Below are 20,492 nucleotides of genomic sequence, written 5' to 3'. Positions count from 1 at the left end.
AAGGGGAACACACTTATTGTGTTCATGGACAATGCCTATCTTCAAAGAAAAGATAAAATGAAATGATTAGGGTTGGTCTTTGATTCGAGATTAGGCTTTAAGGAACACGTTGATTACGTTGGAGCCAAAATGGAACTTCTTGCTACCAAAATTGCAGCTTATTTTAAAATACATCATTTGATAAACACTCTTGCCATTAGAGCTTCATACAGGCAAGTAGTGCTCCCTGTCACCTATGCGGCGCCGGTCTGGTGGTCCGAATTCCCGGATAATGTTCTAAAGGCGAAAGTTATCTCTTTACACATAGTCCCGTTGATTACACTCGCAGGGGCTGACCGTACAACGCGCACGTAGGCCCTACAGGTCCTCCTGCGGGTGGCGCTGTTACGATTGGAATTGGAACGGCTTCGCGCTGAATTTCATCATTTTACTCTTCTTTGGCCCACATGTTGTGGCCCTGTTTATTACTTTCCAGCAACGGTTGATTATTCCTATGATCATTGGATAGACCACCTAGCCGAGAGATGCGGGTATCCATTTGCAAGGCTGAACATCTCAGAGACAGTTAAAAAATCGGCGGAGATGCCATTCCATGTTTATATCGATGGTTCTAATTCTGAACTATCTGATGGGGCTGCATATGTAGTCATGGGCGCTCGCAATAGTCTTCGGAAGGTCGGTAAATTAAAGGTTGAACGGGCCGGCGGCTCATACTGTGCGAAGGCCACTTCATTTTTTTTAAGGCGCTCGATTACCTGGCGACGTCGCGGACCGAGGGACGCGTTAATATCTACTCGGACTGTCTGTCTCTATTGTCGGCGATTGCGGCACTCAGGTCTAGCGAGGCTTGGGGCCTACAGATAAAACAGGCTTTACGCTGTCTGTCAGCTAAATTTGATATTAAGTTATACCACGTCAGGGGCCACTCCGGTGTCTTTGGAAATGAATTGGCTGACGAGGCGGCGTCGAGGGCGGCGCGGTATGGCCTGTCGTGCAGCGCCCGAACTTCCATTCGACCTATACGTGCAAAATTTTATAACCAGATTGAGAGAAACTGGCGCCGCTCATGCACCACTGAATATACTGACACTGAGACCTTTCTTTGGGTCCCGGACATGTCAACCATCCCGGCCTTTTCACCGCCTCCTAAACCTTTAGTACATGTGATCACCGGACATGGCCGGTTCCCGTATTATTTACATCGATTTGGTCTTGCCCCACACAGCATGTGTCCCTGTGGGTTGCTTTGCTCGTCATTCTGCCACTGCATAACGAATTATCGCTTCGCCGCGGCGCTTGCGGCGCGGCTCACTGGTGCCCCGAAGGCCGTCTGGACGAGGCAGCTTACCCACACCTTCTCGGGAGTAAATGTAATCGTGCTAATTCTTATTAGGATCGCATGACTCATATGTGCGGCGTTGCCGGATTGGCCGAGGGGCGTCCCCCGCGTTGATGCGTCGTAGGCCGCGCTGTCACCTTGCCTTCATGCCCTGTTTATTTTCTCTCTTCTTCCTGCTCTTCGCTTGGCATATGGCGGTAGCTTCGTCGGTTCTCTTGGTCGCACGCTATGCACTGCATCTGTACTCGACCGGTGTCTCGGTGGACGCCAAGAGTGCATCGGCCTCGCACGAAGGTGGAATAAAATGACCTGATTTGCATGCCCGGAGTCATGGCTGACTCTGCCATCCTGAGACTCGGACAGTCGCTGGCACACGTCCTGGCTGGGAGCTGTGGCGGGCCCGTTTAGCAGCGGGCGTACGCTTGTGCACATTACCGTGTTACCGTGCCCACCTTTTCTTTTTCCCATTGGCTTTTATCTTAAATTATGTGATTTTGGGTTCTTTTCAACCCCTCATTTTTTATTTTTCATTGCCTTTAAACCCGTTATTGCTGCTTAGTAAGTACCGGTTTCCCCATTTTTATTCAGTTTGCTTTCACTACTTTCGGGGAACAGAGGAAATCCGGGGGCGAAATGCGAGAACATCCGTGTGCTTACATTCAGGTGCACGTTAAAGAACGCCAGGTGGTCAAAATTTCCGGAGTCCCGCGCTACGAAGTGCCCCACAATCAGATAGTGGCTTTGGTAACGAGAAATGTCTGATTGCCTTGTATCTGCAAAAAATGCGTATTTTGAAAACTTGTAATTTAACATTATAATAGTGTAAACGTATATTATTGATAACTTTATAAGTGAGAACAATTTTAACCCGCAGAAACCTAAATAGAAAGAGAATACCCAGAGAAATACATAGGGCTCATTATAATATGCATGGGAAAACTTATAGTAGAGGTGGGCAAACTTGAAATTTGGGCCTGTGTCAACATGAAATTTGGAGGTCAGCCAACTGAAATTTGGGGGTGAGTCAAATTTCAGTTTGAGGGTTGGTCAACCTAAACTTGGGGATAAGCCAAGCTGAAATCTGGGGATGGGCCCACTTGAAATTTGGGGGCGGGCCAACTTGAACTTCGGGGTGGGCCAGCTTATTATTGGGAATAAGCCAAGTTGAAATCGGGGGGTTGGCCAACTTGAACTTTGGATGTGGTCAAACTTAAATTTGGGTGTAGGCAAAATTAAAATTGGGGGTGGGCTAACTGAAATTTGGGGGTGAGTCAACTTCAAATTTGGGGCTGGGCCAACTGAAATTTGGGGGTATGCTTGCGCATACTTAGACAACTCCTGCGGAGTTCCTGTATTATTTTGGAGTTCTTGAATTCGTTTGAATTGGGCTGCTCCGAACGCGTGAATTGGTGACGATTGTTGGGTTTCTCACTGGTACAGGCAATGTGCAAGAGGTGTTTGCATGATCGCGCACCCTTGCTCACAGTGAAATTGCACCAGGGTCCTATTCAGTTTCACACTGAGCTACATAGCTTTCACATAGTTACTTTCACATTGATATGACAAACACATGGAAGGACAATGCTCTCGGGACTAATTCATTATACGAAGGCACGCTGGATATGACACCTGCGATGCACATATGTGCACAGGGAAGAAGAAAAAAAGCCAAACACAGAGGGATGTGCCACAAGCAATACTAGATGAGATAACAAAGTGAAGCATTACTTCATGGGGCAGAAAAAAAATTATGGAGTATAAAACTCGCCTCAACGCTGCTTTCACATCAGCATGCACCATTCTTACAGCTTTAAGAAACCAACTTCCTCTTAAACGACGTTACCTTCAGCGCTCTCGACGCTGTTATCACCAGTTTTCAAAATGTTCTACACCACTGGGGCGCGCAACATGTCCAAAATGATGCGCCTCAATCGAATACTGCGACCCGTCCGCGGAAGCCATGGCGGCAGCCAAGGTGATAGAGTGTGTCGTGCGCAGCGCGCGCAGCTGGCGTGCGAGGAGAATTAGGGAGGAAGGTGCCGCGGGCAGGAGAGCGTCGCTACTTTCAAATTATCAAAGGGCTTTATGTAATCTACCACTCTATCATCACCTACTGTTTAAATTTAGCGTCCACTAAAGAGTCTACCTAAATTGCAATAATTAGGCGCTAGTGTCTCTGATTTCGGGTCTATATTTATAGAAACATAATTCAAACCTGAGTAAAGTGACCCGTTCTGGGCGGTCCGCGGATAACCTTGAAGCTTGCGATGCCTTCGGGCGGGTAGTCCTTGTACTCGTCGAACCAGTTCTTGATACGCTGGCTCCAGGTAGCGCTACTGCGATTCCGGTTCTCACCACGCCAGCCAACGTTTTGGCCGACGCGGGGAAACCTCGCTGAAATGAGAAGTCAGAAAATTATACAGTCATGATGTCGAGACTTGGGACGGCTGGAAGTTTCTATTTTGGTAGTTCTGTGCTTGACCTTTACGCTTTGTCACTTAGTGCGTTCTTACACTGATACTGTTGTCTTGCAGGCTCGACTTTTCAATATTTCTACATATTAGAGATGTGCCCTAGTTGTCACTAAAGGAAGTCAAAACACATTGATAACCCTATAGCAAATGTACACCTCATAAAACTCTATGTTCTAGAACATTTTGGGAGAGGATTTCACATTATGCGACACTACGACATGTTTTCTAAGCCTAAACTTCCGCTGGGTGTTCCCGATACTTTGCGGAGACTGGCTGCTGCCATCTCGCCGGTTATACATTGGCGTGGACTCCTTTGAATTCACCACTACGTGCATGCCTAAGAGAGAGAGAGAGAAAGCAAGGAGATGAAAGGCAAGGAGGTAAACCAGGCAAGCATCTGGTTTGCTACCCTACATAGGAGGTAAGGGGAAGAGAAATAGAAAAAGGAAAAGAGTGAGAGAGTGAGCCCTGTGTACATGTGGGAGGATGCACAGAAGCACTATAAGCGGCCTCTTAAACCGGTGCGCTTAAAGTAGTGTACTAGTGCACAAATCGCGTCTTGTGCCAGTGAAGGCTATGACCACGGCCCGAGAATATTTGACCCAGCGAATGGTCTCGACTCCAGTCGGCTTAAAGTTGTCCTGAAAGAGAGGCGTTGTACGCCGTAGCGAAGACAGATGCACAATAGATGCTTGATGTCCTCTTACCTAGAGGAGTCGTTCATAGGGCTATCGGCCATTCCGGTACGATAGCCGTGTAGCGGTGCGACTATCGATTCCAGAGCCGGAGTGGAAGACGGCTCGCGTGCATGTAGGTCGAGAATAGAACACGCTATCGCGCTTGACTTGAGCGGCCGAGGTGTTAGCCGCTCCCGAGATGCTGCTGCACCATGGCTGGCCGGCCTAAATGAACCGGGGCTACGCCGGCTACGTCATCGCGCCGCCTCCCACAAATTGGTGACCATGACAACCGAGCCCAGCCAGGCCAGTGTCAGCTCACCGACTATACCAATGCTTGAGTGACGTGGCTTCTTGCGGTCCGGGAGTGGTCCCATGGTTGTAGGGTGCCCGTGAATTCTACATCAACATGCCGGAGATCTGGTTCATCCAGCTGAGCAGCCGCTTTCTTCTTAGCAAGGTTCCAGGCTCCGGCTGCGTTCGAGGCTCCGGTTGCCATCCACCGGCCTCGACTTTTACGAAGACTTACTGGTAACAGCTACATCTACAGAAACTATACCGCATCCGTACACAGGAACACAGATGCGTGCATGGAGATGGATAAGGAACGTAATGCTAAGAGGAAACTAACGGAAGATATAGACTCCACTGCACAACCAGCGAAGTTCCTGGAACAAAAAGTCGAAGCAGTAGAACAATGACAAGCCTAGCGTAAATCATAGAAGAAAGATCCAACACAATACAGTGTGTAAAACAAGAAACACTCAGAGCCTTCCATGACCTGCTTAAAACTGAAATCAATCAGCGTTCTACCCACCTTAAACAGCAACACAGACTCCGCAATCCTTCCCACCACTGAACAGAGGTACGAGTCACGCAGGACGACCTCACGACGGGCACGGCATCCCCACAGGTGCGCCCGACGCCATGTCCATGGTATTTCGAATAGGTGATGGCGGAACAAGTTCGGATATTACAGTGGAACGGCAGGTCGTTTGCCAAAGAGAGGGCAACGTTGCAGTTCGCAGTGGCGGACCTCGACCCCAAGGTCGATGTCATTGCGCTACAGGAAACAGAATCGGCAATCAAAATAACGGGCTATACCTGCTTTAATGCGTTTTCGACAAACAAGAAACCGAGTGCAAGAACAGCAATTTTTGTGCATCGAAACATCTCCGCAATGCAGATCCACTTAGAAATCGCAAATCTGCACTACACCTTTGTGCAGCTAATATCCCAATACAGGAAGCATAAATGCCTCTATATACTAAACATATAAGCTCGCCAAAGTGCAGTACTATCACTTTCCCCACAATCACGAGAAAAGTGAGGAAAGAGGCGACAAAAGCCGTGGTCATCGTCCTGGAAGACTAATTCAAGCCATACCATGTGGGGCTATCCGCGAAATACTAAGGGAGTGTCGATAGCAAACGGGGCCAACGACCACGACTTGAGCCTGCGGTTGTGGCCGAATACTGCACCAAGGAGGCCAATTCCTGTTCTGGTGAGGGAGCGTCTTTGTTCAAGCTTAGTGGGCCTCCCTAATTTGGTTGTACCTGGATTAGTATAGCCCCACTCGCTCTCAGCATCTTTCACAGGTGCCAGGCGCCACTCCAAGCCACCAGAGCATATATGCCGGCACAACCGAGGCTGAGGTGAGAGCTGCGCTCGCCGATCTAAAACCACCTCGGCAGTGGGGCCCGATGGCATAACAAATAAAATGCTGCGCAACCATGATGACCGGACAATTAGAAGTCTAACCGGCCTCATCAATCGTGTGGCGCACTGGGGAACTGCCACAGCCATGGAAGGAGGCTGTCGTAGTATTTATTCCAAAACCTGAAAAAACGCTGCATCTGGAGAACATCGGCCCTGTCTCACATCGTCATGTCTGGGCAAAGCACCAGAGCACGTGGTTTTAACACGCCTCGTCGAGCATGTAGAGGAACACCAATTATTCCCACCCACCCTCTTTGGCTTTGGCCCAGCTCTGCGCACGCAATACATCATGTGGATGCTCAAAACGGACGTTGTGGATGCCGGAATCCCGGGGGCAGTGCGCGCTATCCTAGGGCTCGATGTGCACAAGGCTTTCGATAACGTAAGACAGAGGCCATACTCAGAAGCCTATCGGACATGAACGTTGGGGCACGGGGAACAGATACATAATTGCGTTTCTTCGCGACCGGACAGCCACCTTCAACATTGGACATATCAACAGCCCTCAGATCAATCTCGGCGCTAGGGGTACACCCCAGGGTGCAGTACTATCTCCTTTTCTTTTCAACTGTGCAATGAGGAACCTAGCCAAAGAACTTAACATGATCCCGTTCATCTGCCATGCCATCTACGCGGACGATGTTAACATTTGGACGAGGCAAGGCAATGCTGGAGCCGTCAAACAGGCATTGCGAACAGCAGCCGGCACAGTACCAGACTTCGTGGCCGACAACGGCCTCAAATGTTCCTCTACCAAGTAAGAACTGTTTATTGGCGGCAAAACAACGCAAGCAATGAAAACTACCCTGCAAATCTACACTGTAAATTAGACAGGCCCACTAAGCTTGAACAAAGACACTCCCTAACCAGAACATGAATTCACCTCCTTGGTTCTGTATTCGGTCACTACCTAAATCATGATTCCTACAATTAACTCATCACCCTCAGTCCCCCGCAGCAGACCAAGGCAGCGGTCAGGCCTGCAATGCAGCAGAGGGTGCTAAGAATCTTTGGGTCGGACAGGCTGCCAATAGAAACTGACCCTTGCAACGTTTAACACGCGAACCCTCTCGATTGAGGCTAGCTTAACTAGCTAGCTCTTTGAGGAACTATCAGACATTGTTTGGGATATTATCGGCCTTAATGAGATTAGAAGAACTGGTGAGGCTTACACATTGCTAAATAACAACCATGTCTTCTGCTATAGAGGTCTCCCTGATAAGATGCAATACGGGGTAGGATTCCAAATCCACAAGGACATAGTGGGCAACACTGACGAATTCTGCAGCATTAACGAGAGGGTAGCGGTAGTAGTAATGAAACTCAATATGATGCATACATTAAAGGTGGTACAAGTCTACGCTCCAACATCCAGTCACAACGACGAGGAAGTAGATAAGTTTTATGAAGGTGTTGAATTAGCGATGAGAAAAGTGAAAACTCAGTATAGAGTAGTAATGAGTGACTTTAATGCAAAAATAGGGGAAAAACAGGCGGGTGAACAGGCGATTGGCAACTACGGCGTCGATCCTTGAAACGCCAGAGGAGAGCTGCTGGTAGAATTCGGAGAAAGGAATAATCCAAGAATAATGGAGGACGCCTTTTTCAGGAAACGTAGAAACAGAAAGTGAACTGGAAAAGCCCTAATGGTGAAAAAAGAAATTAAATTGATTTAATACTTTCTGCCAATTTCCACACAGTGCAGGATGTAGAATAGGGTGGGTAAAGTGTAGTGATCATAGACTATTGAGGGCTAGGATTCACCTCAATTTGAACGGAAAAAGAGTAAAATTGGTCAAGAAAAACGGGCCAACGTAGCGGCAGTAGGCTAAGGGTAAAAGCAGACAAATTTAGGCTGGTACTTGCAAACAAATATGCAGCCTTAGAACAGAGAGCTGATGATGATGACATAGAGGTAATGAATGAAACCTTAAAGGGACACTAAAGCGAAACAATAAATTAGTTTAGAATAATGAAGCATTTTTTGAGAACCCTGCAAGCAGTGATTTAAAAAAGTAGTTTGGTTATTAGATGGGAAAGTGAAGGTCTAAGTATCGGTATTTGAATTTCGCCCCGAAACTCCAGCGCCGGCACGTCAGCGATCCCAAAGTATGTTTTCGCATTTGTGCTGCATTGGCTGAATAAAGGTTCCCGAAACTTGCCATGTTTAATATATGGTTCCTTTAGAACATAATGTAGTCAATCTGTACCGCTATATATAATCAGTAGTTCCTAGAAGATGCCATCAAAATCCAAGACGTCACAGCACCCAGGTGCGGGAACTTGAGTAGGCGTCGCCACCCGTATTTCGTTCTTGCGCTTTTTCTGGCTTACCAAACGTCTTATCGTTGTAGGAGTGGAGTTTTTGGTGTTGAACTGTAATTTACAGATGCAGAAGACATCGTTTTTCACTTTAGTGTCCCTATAATACGGCTGGATTCAAAGGCAGCAACTGAAGTGGGAGGCAAGGCACCAAGGCAACCATAGGCAAGCTCTCCCTAGTAACAAAGGACCTAATAAAGAAACGACAAAGAATGAAAGGGAGGGTGGAGACAAAGGGGAGGAAAGACAGGGAGCTTAGCCAGTGTGGGCACCGGCTGGCTACCCTGTGCTGGGGAAGGGCTAAAGGGAATAAAAGGAGAAAGAAGAAGAGGGAAAAAAGGAAACCGGAAGATTCACACAGTAACGCGATACTACACGTTACAATACTCAAAGACAGTCACACACTTCTCATGTCCTTAAAAACTACACAAAAGCCCTTAAGGCCTTGAGTGCCGAAGCCCATCGGGACCAGTGTTCTAGAGCTTTTTCCTCTGTAAAGGGGCGATTGTCCAGTTTTTTGAGCGCTGTCACGAGCACTTTTCTTGGCACTTTGTAACTGGGACAGTCACAAAGGAGGTGCTCAATCGTATCCTCGCAGCTGCAGGTGTCGCAAGTAGGGCTGTCGGCCATTCCAATGCGGAATGAATAGGAGTTCGTGAATGCCACGCCAGGCCACAGGTGGCACAGAAGTGGTGCTTCCGCTCGTGGTAACCCTGGTGGTTGAAGGAGTTGCAGACGTGGATCCAATCTGCGGTGACGTACGTTCGTGAATTCACTGGTGTTCCACAAATTCTGCGTAAACTCGCGGGCGAAGGAGCGAAGACTTGTGGCTGCATCTGTTCGTGACAGTCGTATTGCTGTAACATGGACACCATCGTGGGCCGATCGGGCGGCATCATCCGCACTGTGATTTCCCGAAATTCCGCAGTGACCCAGTATCCACCGGTAGATGACGCTGGGCACCTTGTTGATTGCGTGATGGTGGAGTAATCGGATGTCTGCGACTAGTTGCACATTTGGTCCGTGATTGAAAGGGGACATCAGAGACTGGAGAGCTACTTTCGAGTCACATAAGATGGACCATGAATGTGATGGTTTCTGACCAATGAACTCCAGAGCAGCACTGATAGCTGCGAATTCTGCAGCCGTCGATGATGTAATGTGAGCCGTCTTGAATTTGAGGGTGACAAACTCTGCTAGAATTACCACTGCTCCAGCTGAACTCTTACAGGAAACAGAACCGTCCGTGTGAACGTGGATGCGTTCTTTGTGCTCGTCATGTAGGAATGAAAGTACGGTTTGTTTGAGGGCGAAAGATGACATCACCGTTTTCTTTTTGATACCGGGAATTACTAGAAGAGCCTGGAGTGAATGGAGGCACCACAGCGGTAAAGATGGTCGTGCTGAAGGCGTGAAGTTTCATGGTAAAGTTCCATGATTGGCGGCAATAATCTTGCTAAACGCTAAACGAGGTCGAGCGGCACGAAGGGAGGCGAGATGATGCGATGGAAGTCGGGCGAAGTGCCTGATATGCATCCTTAAAGCGTCGACTTGAAGATACGTATTGATGGGGTGGTCATGCGCGATGGCTATTGTTGCTGCCGTGAAGGCACATCTGGTAAAGACCAAGGCAAATTCGCAGAGCTCTAGCTTGTACAGACTGGAGGGCATGGAGGTTGGTCTTACTGGTCCCAGCCAGTGAAGGTAAGCTACAGCGCAGGAAACCGAGGAACAGTGCATTATAGAGTTGGAGCATCGCACTCACGGACGCACACCATGACTTTCCCGCAAGAAATCTGAGCACGTGGGTCATCATGACTAATTTTCTTTTTAGGTAGGAGAATGAGGACTCCATGAGAGGTCTCGATCTATTATCAATCTTAGAAAGTGGTGCGTCTTCTCGTAGGCATTCGGCTGTCCATTAATTCTGACAGCGTACGGTTTCATTGCTTTGCGCGTGAAAGCGACCATAGAGCACGTCTCGGAGGACACCTCCAGACCTCGCACTCGAAGATAACTTGATGTTAGTGTGGCCGCTTTTTGAAGTCTGGCGCGCACTTAGGGACGCGTCGCTTCTGATGACCAAACGCATATATCGTCTGCATAGATCGAAACATGGACGGATTGCGGAAGGGTATGAACCAGGTTGATGAGCACGAGATTAAATAGAATGGGGCTCAAGACTCCGCCTTGTGGTACGCCACGGTAGGTGTTGAGATGACGCACCAGCCTCTGTTTCCACAAAGAATGACTTGTCCTTCAAGAAGCTGAATATCCATCGAAAAACAAGGCCGCCTAGGCCGACATCGCCCAAGGCGTGCAGGATGGCTTGATGGGTTACGTTGACATAAACGCCTTTAACATCCTGGAACATCGCCGCTGACAGCCTCCTTAGGCTTTTTCGTGCTGTACAGACGAGACAAGATCTATGACGTTGTCTACAGAAGAGCGTCCGCGTCGAAAGCCTGTCATAGCGTCAGGGTACAACTTGTAGTGTTCTAGATACCACTCTAGACGCATCAGCACCATCCTCTTCATCACCTTTCCTAGATAACTGGCCAGAGCAATGGGACGATAGGACGCCACGCCACGTCTAGAGGTGATTTACCTGGTTTGAGCAGAGGCACACGGCGACTAGACTTCCATGCAGCAGGAACCACTCCTTCACGCCATGGATTATTGTACACGCCTAGAAGAGCAAGACGGACTGTTTGACCGAGGTTTCCAAGAGCTGCGTAAGTCACCCCGTCAGGCCCAGGCGATGAGGAACGTCTGCACGCTGTCAACGCCGCCTTCAACTCCTCAATGGAAAAGAGATTGTCCATACGAGAATCCCGCAAGATTGGAACATCACGGGGATCACGTGTGGCGAACGATGGCGGTAGATCAGCAACCTTGAAACAGAAGTCATCCGCTGCGTCTATCTCTCTGCGACCTTGGTAGAGAGCCAGGCAATTGACGGGGTGGCGTTGTTGCGGTGATGTTCGAAGACCACGCACCGTTCTCCATATATGTGACAAGGGTTTATGCGGATCAAGGGAATCACAGAAGGTTTTCCATCTTAGAGAATGCAGGGAGTTGGTCCGACGCTATATCTTCTTCTGCATGCGTCTCGCCGCCCTTATGTCGTAGATGGACTTGGTGCGCCTGTGCCTTCGTTGCGCGTGACAGCGGATTGCTCTAAGCCGCTCCAATTCTGCTCGAATTCAGAAAACTTGGGAATAGGCCAAAAAGGTTTTGTGGCTTCTTGAGCAGTGGCATGAATTAGCTTCTCTATGTTGCCACGTAGACAGTCCTGGATTTTTTGTCAATTATTCTCCATGAGCAACGTGTATTTAGGCCAGTCGATCTAATGAAAAATTCTGGTAGAGTGTGACTTGAGTATGCCGTCGTTTTTAATTGATATTGGAACCATGCCATGTGTTTCCATCGGTTTCTTTGTCCGTAAACTCTTTCACACTGGCACTGAGGCATATTGAAACAAAAGTTAAGTCCAGGCAGCTGCTGTATGTCAATCCCCACAGAAAAGTGGGACTGCCATCATTTAGGCAGCAGAGCTCATGGTCCGACGCGAAGGGTATTACACGTCTTCCTCGACATTCATTCTTAAAGCTTCCCCATAGCGGATGATGCGCACTGAAGTCGCCGGTTAATAATCCATGGTCCAGGTGTCGCTGTTAGAATTGCACTTAGTCTGGCGTTGTCAAATCGACTCGAAAGTGACATGTAGGCCCCTACGATCGTGAGTGCGACGTCCTTGCATTTTATAGTCAAACATACGTACTGATTGTCGTTATCAGGTGCCACTGGGTGTAAAACATACATGAAATTGCATATGATGTAAACGATGACATTGCTGCGGTTGCTACAGGTGGCAGACATGAAAGCTTCATATCCTGATAGGTGGATGGCGCTCTCAATGTTTGGTTCACAAATGACGATTATTGGAAATTTGTTCTTAAATACAAATGGACGAAAGTCCGAAATGCGGGTTTTAATGCCTCTGGCATTTCATTGGAAGATAGACGCTTCCTTGACCTCTTTTAGGAACGAGTGCAGAGGAGCCAGCCATGGTGCTTCTCAAGACCGGACAGTACCGGATTCAGGGCATCCAGTATATGAAGTGCGCCTCGAGCCGCCGGAGAGTGTATGGCGGTCAGTAGTACTCGTAGCGTGTTCACAAGGGCCCTTATCATGGTGAGAACTTGTTTGTCGTCGTCTTGATTGCTGCGAGAAGGTGAAGCATGATTAGGCGATCGTGCTATTTGTAGCTCCGCTTGTGGATCTAGCCGTGGCAACGGCGGCCACTCGTCGCATGGGGCAATAATATTGGATACTTTCTGCTTAGGATCCTCATTGCTACTATTGCTAGTTGTATGTGGGTTTGTAGACTGTCAGTGGACGCGGTGCATCCTTAGCAGTAGCTGTGGGTTTCCTAGATCTCCGGCGACGTGAACGTCGACGTCGATCCTTAGCGGCAGCCTCCCTGTGCGAGGAACAATCCCTGACCATTTGCCTCAAGATTTTCACATAATTATTCCCACGTGGGCAAATATTTGAACTTGCATCGTGAGAGCCTTGACAATTGGGGCACTTTTGGTTTTCTGCAAGGCAGGCGTCAGAGCTGTGCCACCGACAGCATCGTGAGCACACGGCAGCATTTGTGCAAACCGCACTAACGTGCCCTATGCTTTGACACTCCCTGCACTGAAGCGGTTTTTGCACAAAAGGTCGTACTATGTGTCGGAAGTGACCGACCTTGACGTGTGACGCTAGGCTGTCTCCTTTGAAAGTTAATTTCATACACTGCGAGTTTCCGAGGCAACCAGCTTGCAATATGGCAATTCCCTCTGTCTCCGGCTTGATGAGTATATGCAGGTCAGCATCCCTTATGGAATTATCGACGTCATACACAACGCCGGCCGTACAGTCATGATCGTCTTGTTTATAGCAGCGTACGTTGATGCTATCTAGCACCTTAACGTTGCTCAGAATGCATAGCGCGTTGCGGTCTGTGACATCTATAGCGAGGATGTTCTTACGGGCGTTGATCCTAACATCTTTGATTTGACCCGGAACAAATGCGTCGAGCAACACAGATGTGGCTTGGCGGTTGATTCAGTTTATATTGTCGTTAGCAGCCACAGGCATAAATATATTGTGAGGTCTGATGACTTTCGCGTCGGGATAACAGTTGCCTTACTTGTGGAAGGAGATGTCCTGACGAGTCTTCTCTTTGCTTTGTGCTTCGCTACGGGCACGAAGTCACTGTCATCCGAGGTTTCATCACTGGTCCCTGAGTAGATCACAGTGTCCTCGCTGTCGGTGTCACTCGGGCGACTAGGCCGCCTTCGCGGAGCGGCCGCTGTTGACGTAGAGGGACCAGGAACCCTTCCTGGTGACTTCAGGCCCATCGCCGTAGTTAAGGGAGCGGCGTCTCCCACAAAGTATCTTCAAATTCGCAGAGACAAAAAAAGTAGCGTTCCACAAAGTAGACACTTCATCGTCGTCTCCCACTAACCACCACAAAGAATGAAAGTGTCCAACTCAAGAGATAAGATAGAATTCGTGGAACTACCAAAAGTGATCAACAAAGCGAAAATAAGTGATGTTAGAAATTATAACGTGAGAAAGACTGAAGAGGCTGTAAAAATGGACGCAGCCTGAAATCATTGAGACGGAAACTTTGCATAGGACAAACCGAGATTTATATACTGAAGCAGGCCACGGACACACGTGTCCTACGTGAATCGTACAGTGACATCTTTGATTTCGGCGGCATGCATTTAGGACAAACATCTGCTGTTCAGCACCGTATAAACACTGGAGACACGAATCCTATTCGTCGGCGTCCCTATCATGTATCGCATGCTGAACGTCGAGTCATCCAATCAGAAGTGGACAAAATGCTCCGCAAATGGGTCATCGAGCCATCAGCCAACGCTTGGGCTTCACCTGTCGTCCTTGTGAAAAAGAAAGATGGTACTTGGCGTTTTTTAGTCGACTATCGCCACTTAAACAAGATCAAGCGAAAAGACGTCTACCCACTACCACGCATTGATGACACCTTGGACTGCTTGCACGTAGCTGAATACTCGTCCATTGATCTTCGATCCGGCTACTGGCAGATTTCAGTTGATGAAATGGACCACGAGAAGACAGCCTTCATCACACCGGATAGTTTATATCAATTTAAAGTCCTGCCCTTTGGCCTATGCAATGCTCATGGGACATTTGAACGTATGATGGACTCTCTTCTGCGAGGCTACAAATTGAGCACCTGTCTTTGTTACTTTGACGACGTTATTGTTTTTTCTCCCACGTTCGCCAGCCACCTTACCCGACTCACTGCCTTTCTTGCGGTCTTCCGAAAAGCCGGCCTTCAACTGAACTCCACGAAGTGTCAATTAGGGCGCCGTCAGGTTACCGTGTTCGGACACCTGGTTGGCGCATCCGGTGTTCAACCAGACCCAGAAAACGTTCACGCCGTACGCACTTTCCCTGTGCCAAGTTCTGCTTCTGACGTGCGTTGCTTCGTCGGCCGGTGTTCTTACTTTCGCCGTTTCGTCAAGAACTTCGCCGACGTTGCTCGGCCTTTGACAGATGTTCTAAAGAAGAACGCGCCATTCTCATGGTGCCCAGAGCAGGCTCATGCGTTCGCCGCCCTCATCGGGTTTCTGACCACCCCTCCCATATTTTCCCACTTTGATCCATCCGCACCAACTGAAGTCCACACTGACGCAAGCGGCCATGACATCGGCGCTGTTCTCTTCCAAAACAGAACGGTACCGAGTGCGTGATAGCTTAGGCCATCCGCCTCTTGTCACCTGCCGAGAGAAATTACTCCATCACGAGCAGGAGTGCTCGGCTTTAGTTTGGGCAGTCGCGGAGTTCCGCCAATATTTGTACGGCCGCACATTTTCGGTCGTTACAGACAACCACGCACTCTGCTGGCTGTCTTCTCTCCGGGACCCGACATGACGGCTTGGTTGCTGGGCTTTGCGGCTCCAGGAATTTTCCTTTATTGTCAGTTACAAGACTGCATGGACGCCCCCACAAGGACGCTGACTGCCTCTCGCGTCCCCCAGTGGATCCCCCTGATTCTGCTGCGCAGGATCGGGTGACCTACGTGATGGCTTTTACTGACATGATCCACATGCGTGCTGTACAACAACGCGACGAATCCTTACAGTCCATCATTGCCTGAGTGCAATCTGGCAGCACTGACTGCACGTGCCGCATGTTCGTGCTGCACGACGGCACCCTCTACCGCCGCAATATGACCGCTGACGGCCCTGAATTGCTCCTTGTCCTTCCTCGTCACCTGCGATCCATCGCTCTCGAACAACTTCAGGATGCACCGACGGCGGGAAACCTTGGAGTTTTGCGTACATACGACCACGTACGACGCCTGTTCTTCTGGGCGGGTCTACTACTGTGCCGTGCGTCGCCATGTCGCAACTTGCGAATTGTGTCAGTGTCGGAAGAAACCTCCCCTGCCACCTATCGGACGACTCCATCCAATTGAAGTTCCCTTTGAACCGTTTTTTCGCGTAGGTCTTGACCTACATGGCCCTTTTTCGATGACGACTAGAGGGAGTAAGTGGATCGCCGTCGCTGCTGATTACGCGACACACTACGCGACAACAAAGGCGTTGCCGACTAGTTGCGCAACCAACGCTGCCGATTTTCTCCTTCATGACGTTATTCTTGACCATGGCACGCCTCGACAGTTACAGACCGCGGCAGCTCGTTCTTGTCTTGAGTTGTCGACGACCTCCTCCGCTCTTGTGTCACTGAGCACAAGCTGTCCAGCGCCTGCCACCCACAAACGAACGTTCTTACGGAACGTCTCAACCGAACAATCACAGAGATGCTGTCGATGTACGTCTCCAACGATCACCTTGACTGGGACCGAGACTGGGACGCCACGATGGCCTACGTGACGTTCGCGTACAACTCGTCCCGACATGACACCGAAGGACATTCACCCTTTTGTCTTTATTATGGTGGCGACCCCACATTGCCGTTTGGCACTGGACAAGCCGCGCGTTGCATGAATGACTGTTTAAGGGAACTTGCGAAAAAAACTAAAGAAAATGGAGGATAAGGGCGCACATTTGGTGGCTCATGTTAGCGCGTATGGTTGTGACGCTCAATTTTCTGCGACTACTATTCTGGGCAGGAGTGGCAACGACTCTTCCAGGCTCGCTCTTGAGGCCTTCTTTATGAAGAATATAGATAGGTACATAGGAATAGAGCCTTCTATCACATTACTAGATGCCGAATTCGACTTCTTGCGCAACCACCTTTGATGTGCATGTGCCTGTTTCTCTTCTGCTTCATAGGCGCATGCGTGACAAGAGGATATATATGTACTATCCTTCCTTCCATTAAACAGTTGTGAGTAGCGCTTGTCCTTGTCCACCTTTCTTGTTTCCGTGTTTTTATCGCACGAAATTACTACTTCAAGAGAAGCCAACAAACACTGACACCAAGGATAACATAAGGGAAATTACTTGTGCTTAATAAATAGAATGTAGAAACGATAAGTTAATCGAAATTAAAGTGGATGAAAAAACAGCTTGCCGCAGGTGGGAACCGAAGCCACAACCTCACAACCCACAACCCCACAACCGAAGGTTGTGGGTTCGGTTCCCACCTGCGGCAAGCTGTTTTTTCATCCACTTTAATTTCGATTAACTTATCGTTTCTACATTCCATTTATTAAGCACAAGTAATTTCCCCTATGTTGTCCTTGGTGTCAGTGTTTGTTGGCTTCTCATGATATGACTAATAAAAATCGGGCCCCTTGGTTAACCCCCTTTCTTCTCGTAAGTTACTACTTCAATTTATTCACCAAGGACCAGCCCTCAGGCGCAGCTCTTCTAGTACATTATCCCAACGTCAGGACCAATTCTTGCTGTGATGACACCAACGTAGTGAGAGTTTTGGGGCTCTCTCATGGGCCTCACAGGGCGTCCACTTAGCCCTAAAACCTGGACGAGTAGAACGGCCGTCAAATACTCGAAATGCCCGGGCTCCTGCACGTATCTATCGCCTCGAAATTTGTCACCGACGCCGACGGATTGCCTACACGGGCGTCATAATACGCGCAATGTACGTAGCATGTTGCAACGCTTATTTTACGTCCACCAACTGGCCTTTTTTTACCTCAATAGAGCCCATGCACGAACGCTTCAAGACGCGCTAAGGCCACTGAGGCACTTAGCGGTCAGGGCCGCTAAGCGTGATTCACAAGGAGGAACTGAACGCCCAAACGGAAGAATTGACGCCGGAACTTCGAGCCCCAAATTTTGAAATTATTGTGGTTCGTCTGAAAGGTAAAAAACCCCTGCAATTACACCTTTCAAGGGCTCGCATGTAACTCGCCAGGTCACCTTCGGCAGAGGTATATACCACTGCATCCCCCACTGACATATGGCGCAATTTCATTGAACATGCTTTGCCGTAAGCCACTGATCAGGCGTCTGCCGCGACACTGGAAAACCAAGGTGCAGAACATCTGGAAAAACTGTTGGAAGTCCTGCAGAGGATCATGACTGCAAACCAGGCTGCGCTAATAGGGGCAATGAGCACAAGGCTGATGACCCTACTTGTGAAGTTCGACAAGCAGCAGATGAAGAGGTCAGAGAGGCGGCCTATCTGAAGAGTTTACAACAACGAGAAGTCCACAAGCAAACGAGAACAGTCCCTATCGTAAGCCGAAGCCAAAGCCCAAAACGTAATTCTGACAACATATCGAGAGACAAATGCTACTCATGAAGCCGTGAAGTCCAGGGAACGCAGGTGATCCAGGGGCCGCAACCACTCCAGGGGTGGCGGCCAGTTCGGAGGCCACAGACAGTCTGAGAGCCAAAGCCAGTCCGGCGGCCGCAGCCGGCCTGAGGCGAAATCTTATAACGGTTTGGTTGGGGGAACCATTCATTTGGCCTCACCTCATGGACCAAAATTTTGATTACGTCACAGGTCGTCAGAGACAGCGGGGCGGTATCGCAATTTACGAATACGTCACGCGTCTTTCAATCACCTTGAAAGCGAACCGATCGTAGGAACCGAAGAAGGGGTAGTCCGCTTTGGGTACCGTTGCTGTGGCTTGGCTGTTGGCTTGCGAACCTGGCCCCGCGCGCCGGTCGCGCGACCCTGGAGACACGAGGGCGTCGCACGCACGTGCGTTAGTTGCTTCGGAGGCTATAAGTTGCCTTCGTCGTCAGCTTGGCGTTGCTCTTTCGGTGTCGACCACGGCTGGAACTGCGATATGCGTTTCCCTTCTCTTGGTACCCATTATGTCACCCTAATGGTCCAATGGTTATCTAGTCTGCGCATTACATGACCTGCCCAGCGCCATTCTTTTCTCTTAATGTCTATTAGAATGTCGCCTATACCCGTTTCCTCTCTGAGCCAAACCGCTCTCTTTCTGTCTCTTAAAGTTATGCCTAGCATTCTTCTTTCCATCGCTCTTTGCGCGGTCCTTAACTTGTTCTCATGCTTCTTTGTCAGCCTCCAAGTCTCTGCGCCGTATGTACGCACCGGCAAAATGCATTGATTGTATAATTTCCTTTTCAATGATAACGGTAAACTCCCAGTCAGGAGCCCACGATGTCTGCCGTATGTGATCCAACCCATTTTTATTCTTCTGTGAATTTCCGTCGCATGGTCAGGGTTCCCTGTGATTAGTTAACCTAGGTAAACGTACTCCTCCACAGACTCTAGAGGCTCACTTGCGATCTTGAACTCTTGTTCTCTTACCAGGTTATTTATTATTATCTTTGTCTTCTGAATATTAATCTTTAGCCCCACGCTTACACTCTCCCTGTTAAGGTCCTCAATCATTTGTTGTAACTCGTCTGCATTGTTGCTGAATAGAACAATGTCATCGGCAAACCGAAGGTTGTTGAGGTATTCGCCGTCGATCTTTACTCCTAAGCCTTCCCAGTTTAACCGCTTGAATACTTCTAAGCACGCAGTGAATAGCATTGGAGCGATTGTGTCTCTTTGTCTGACCCCTTTCTTTATAGGTATCATCCTACTTGCCTTGCGTAGAATTAAGGTAGATATGGAATCTCTGTATATATTTTCCAAGATGTTTACAATGCGGTCTGTACTCCTTGATTACGTAATGCCTCTATAATTGCTGGTATCTAAACTGCTACAAATACATGCTCGTAATCTATGAAGGCCATATAGAGAGGCTGATTGTACTCTGCGGATTTATCGAGAACCTGAATAATGACATGGATGTGATCCATTGTAGAACAATCTTTCCTGAAGCCAGCCTGCTCCTTTGGATGACTACAGTCCAGTGTTGTCCTTATTTTATTGGAGATTATTTTCGTATATATTTTATATAATACTGGGAGTAAGCTAATGCGCCTATAATTTTTTTTGTTTTTTAACGTCGCCCTTTTTGTGGAGTAGTATATTGTTGGCATTCTTCCAGTTTTCTTGGACCCTTGCAGTCGATAGACACTTCGTATAGAGAGCCGCCAGTTTTTCTAGCATTATGTCTCCTCCATCTTTGAATAAATTGACTGTTATTCCGTCATCTCCTTCCACTTTTGCCCGTTTCATGCCTTGCAAGGCCTTTCGGAGCTCATCTCTAGTTATAGGAGGAGTTTCTGTGTGCTCTTCATTATCGTTTCGGATAGAGTGCTCCTGAGTCGTTTGGGTACTGTAAAGGTCAGTGTAGAATTCTTCCGCTGCTTTTACTATATCTTCGAGATTGTTGATGATATTACCCTGCTTATCTTTTAGTGCATACACCTTGGTTTGTCCTATGCCAAGCTCGTTTCTCACTGATCTCAGGCTGCGTCCATTTCTTACGGCTTCTTCCGTCTTTCTCACGTTATGGTATCGAATATCACTTATTTTCGCCTTATTGATGAGTTTTGACAGTTCCGCGAATTCTATCTTGTCTCTTGAGTTGGACACTTTCATTTT

General features: G+C 48.5%; 1 protein-coding gene across 1 annotated transcript in view; it reads right to left on the bottom strand.

Moving 5' to 3' along the window:
- The window catches only part of LOC142578519 (CRISP/Allergen/PR-1-like), a 137,184-nt gene that overhangs the window by 86,458 nt on the left and 30,234 nt on the right, over positions 1–20,492 (bottom strand). The window contains exon 3 of the mRNA XM_075687897.1: positions 3,555–3,733. Within this exon, the coding sequence (XP_075544012.1) occupies positions 3,555–3,733 (179 nt within the window). The remainder of the gene's footprint in view (positions 1–3,554; positions 3,734–20,492) is intronic.

Source organism: Dermacentor variabilis, chromosome 4 (genome assembly GCF_050947875.1).
Source record: "Dermacentor variabilis isolate Ectoservices chromosome 4, ASM5094787v1, whole genome shotgun sequence".
NCBI lineage: Eukaryota > Metazoa > Arthropoda > Arachnida > Ixodida > Ixodidae > Dermacentor > Dermacentor variabilis.
Note: the sequence above shows the minus strand (reverse complement) of the source record. Positions and strands in the feature narration are given on the sequence as shown.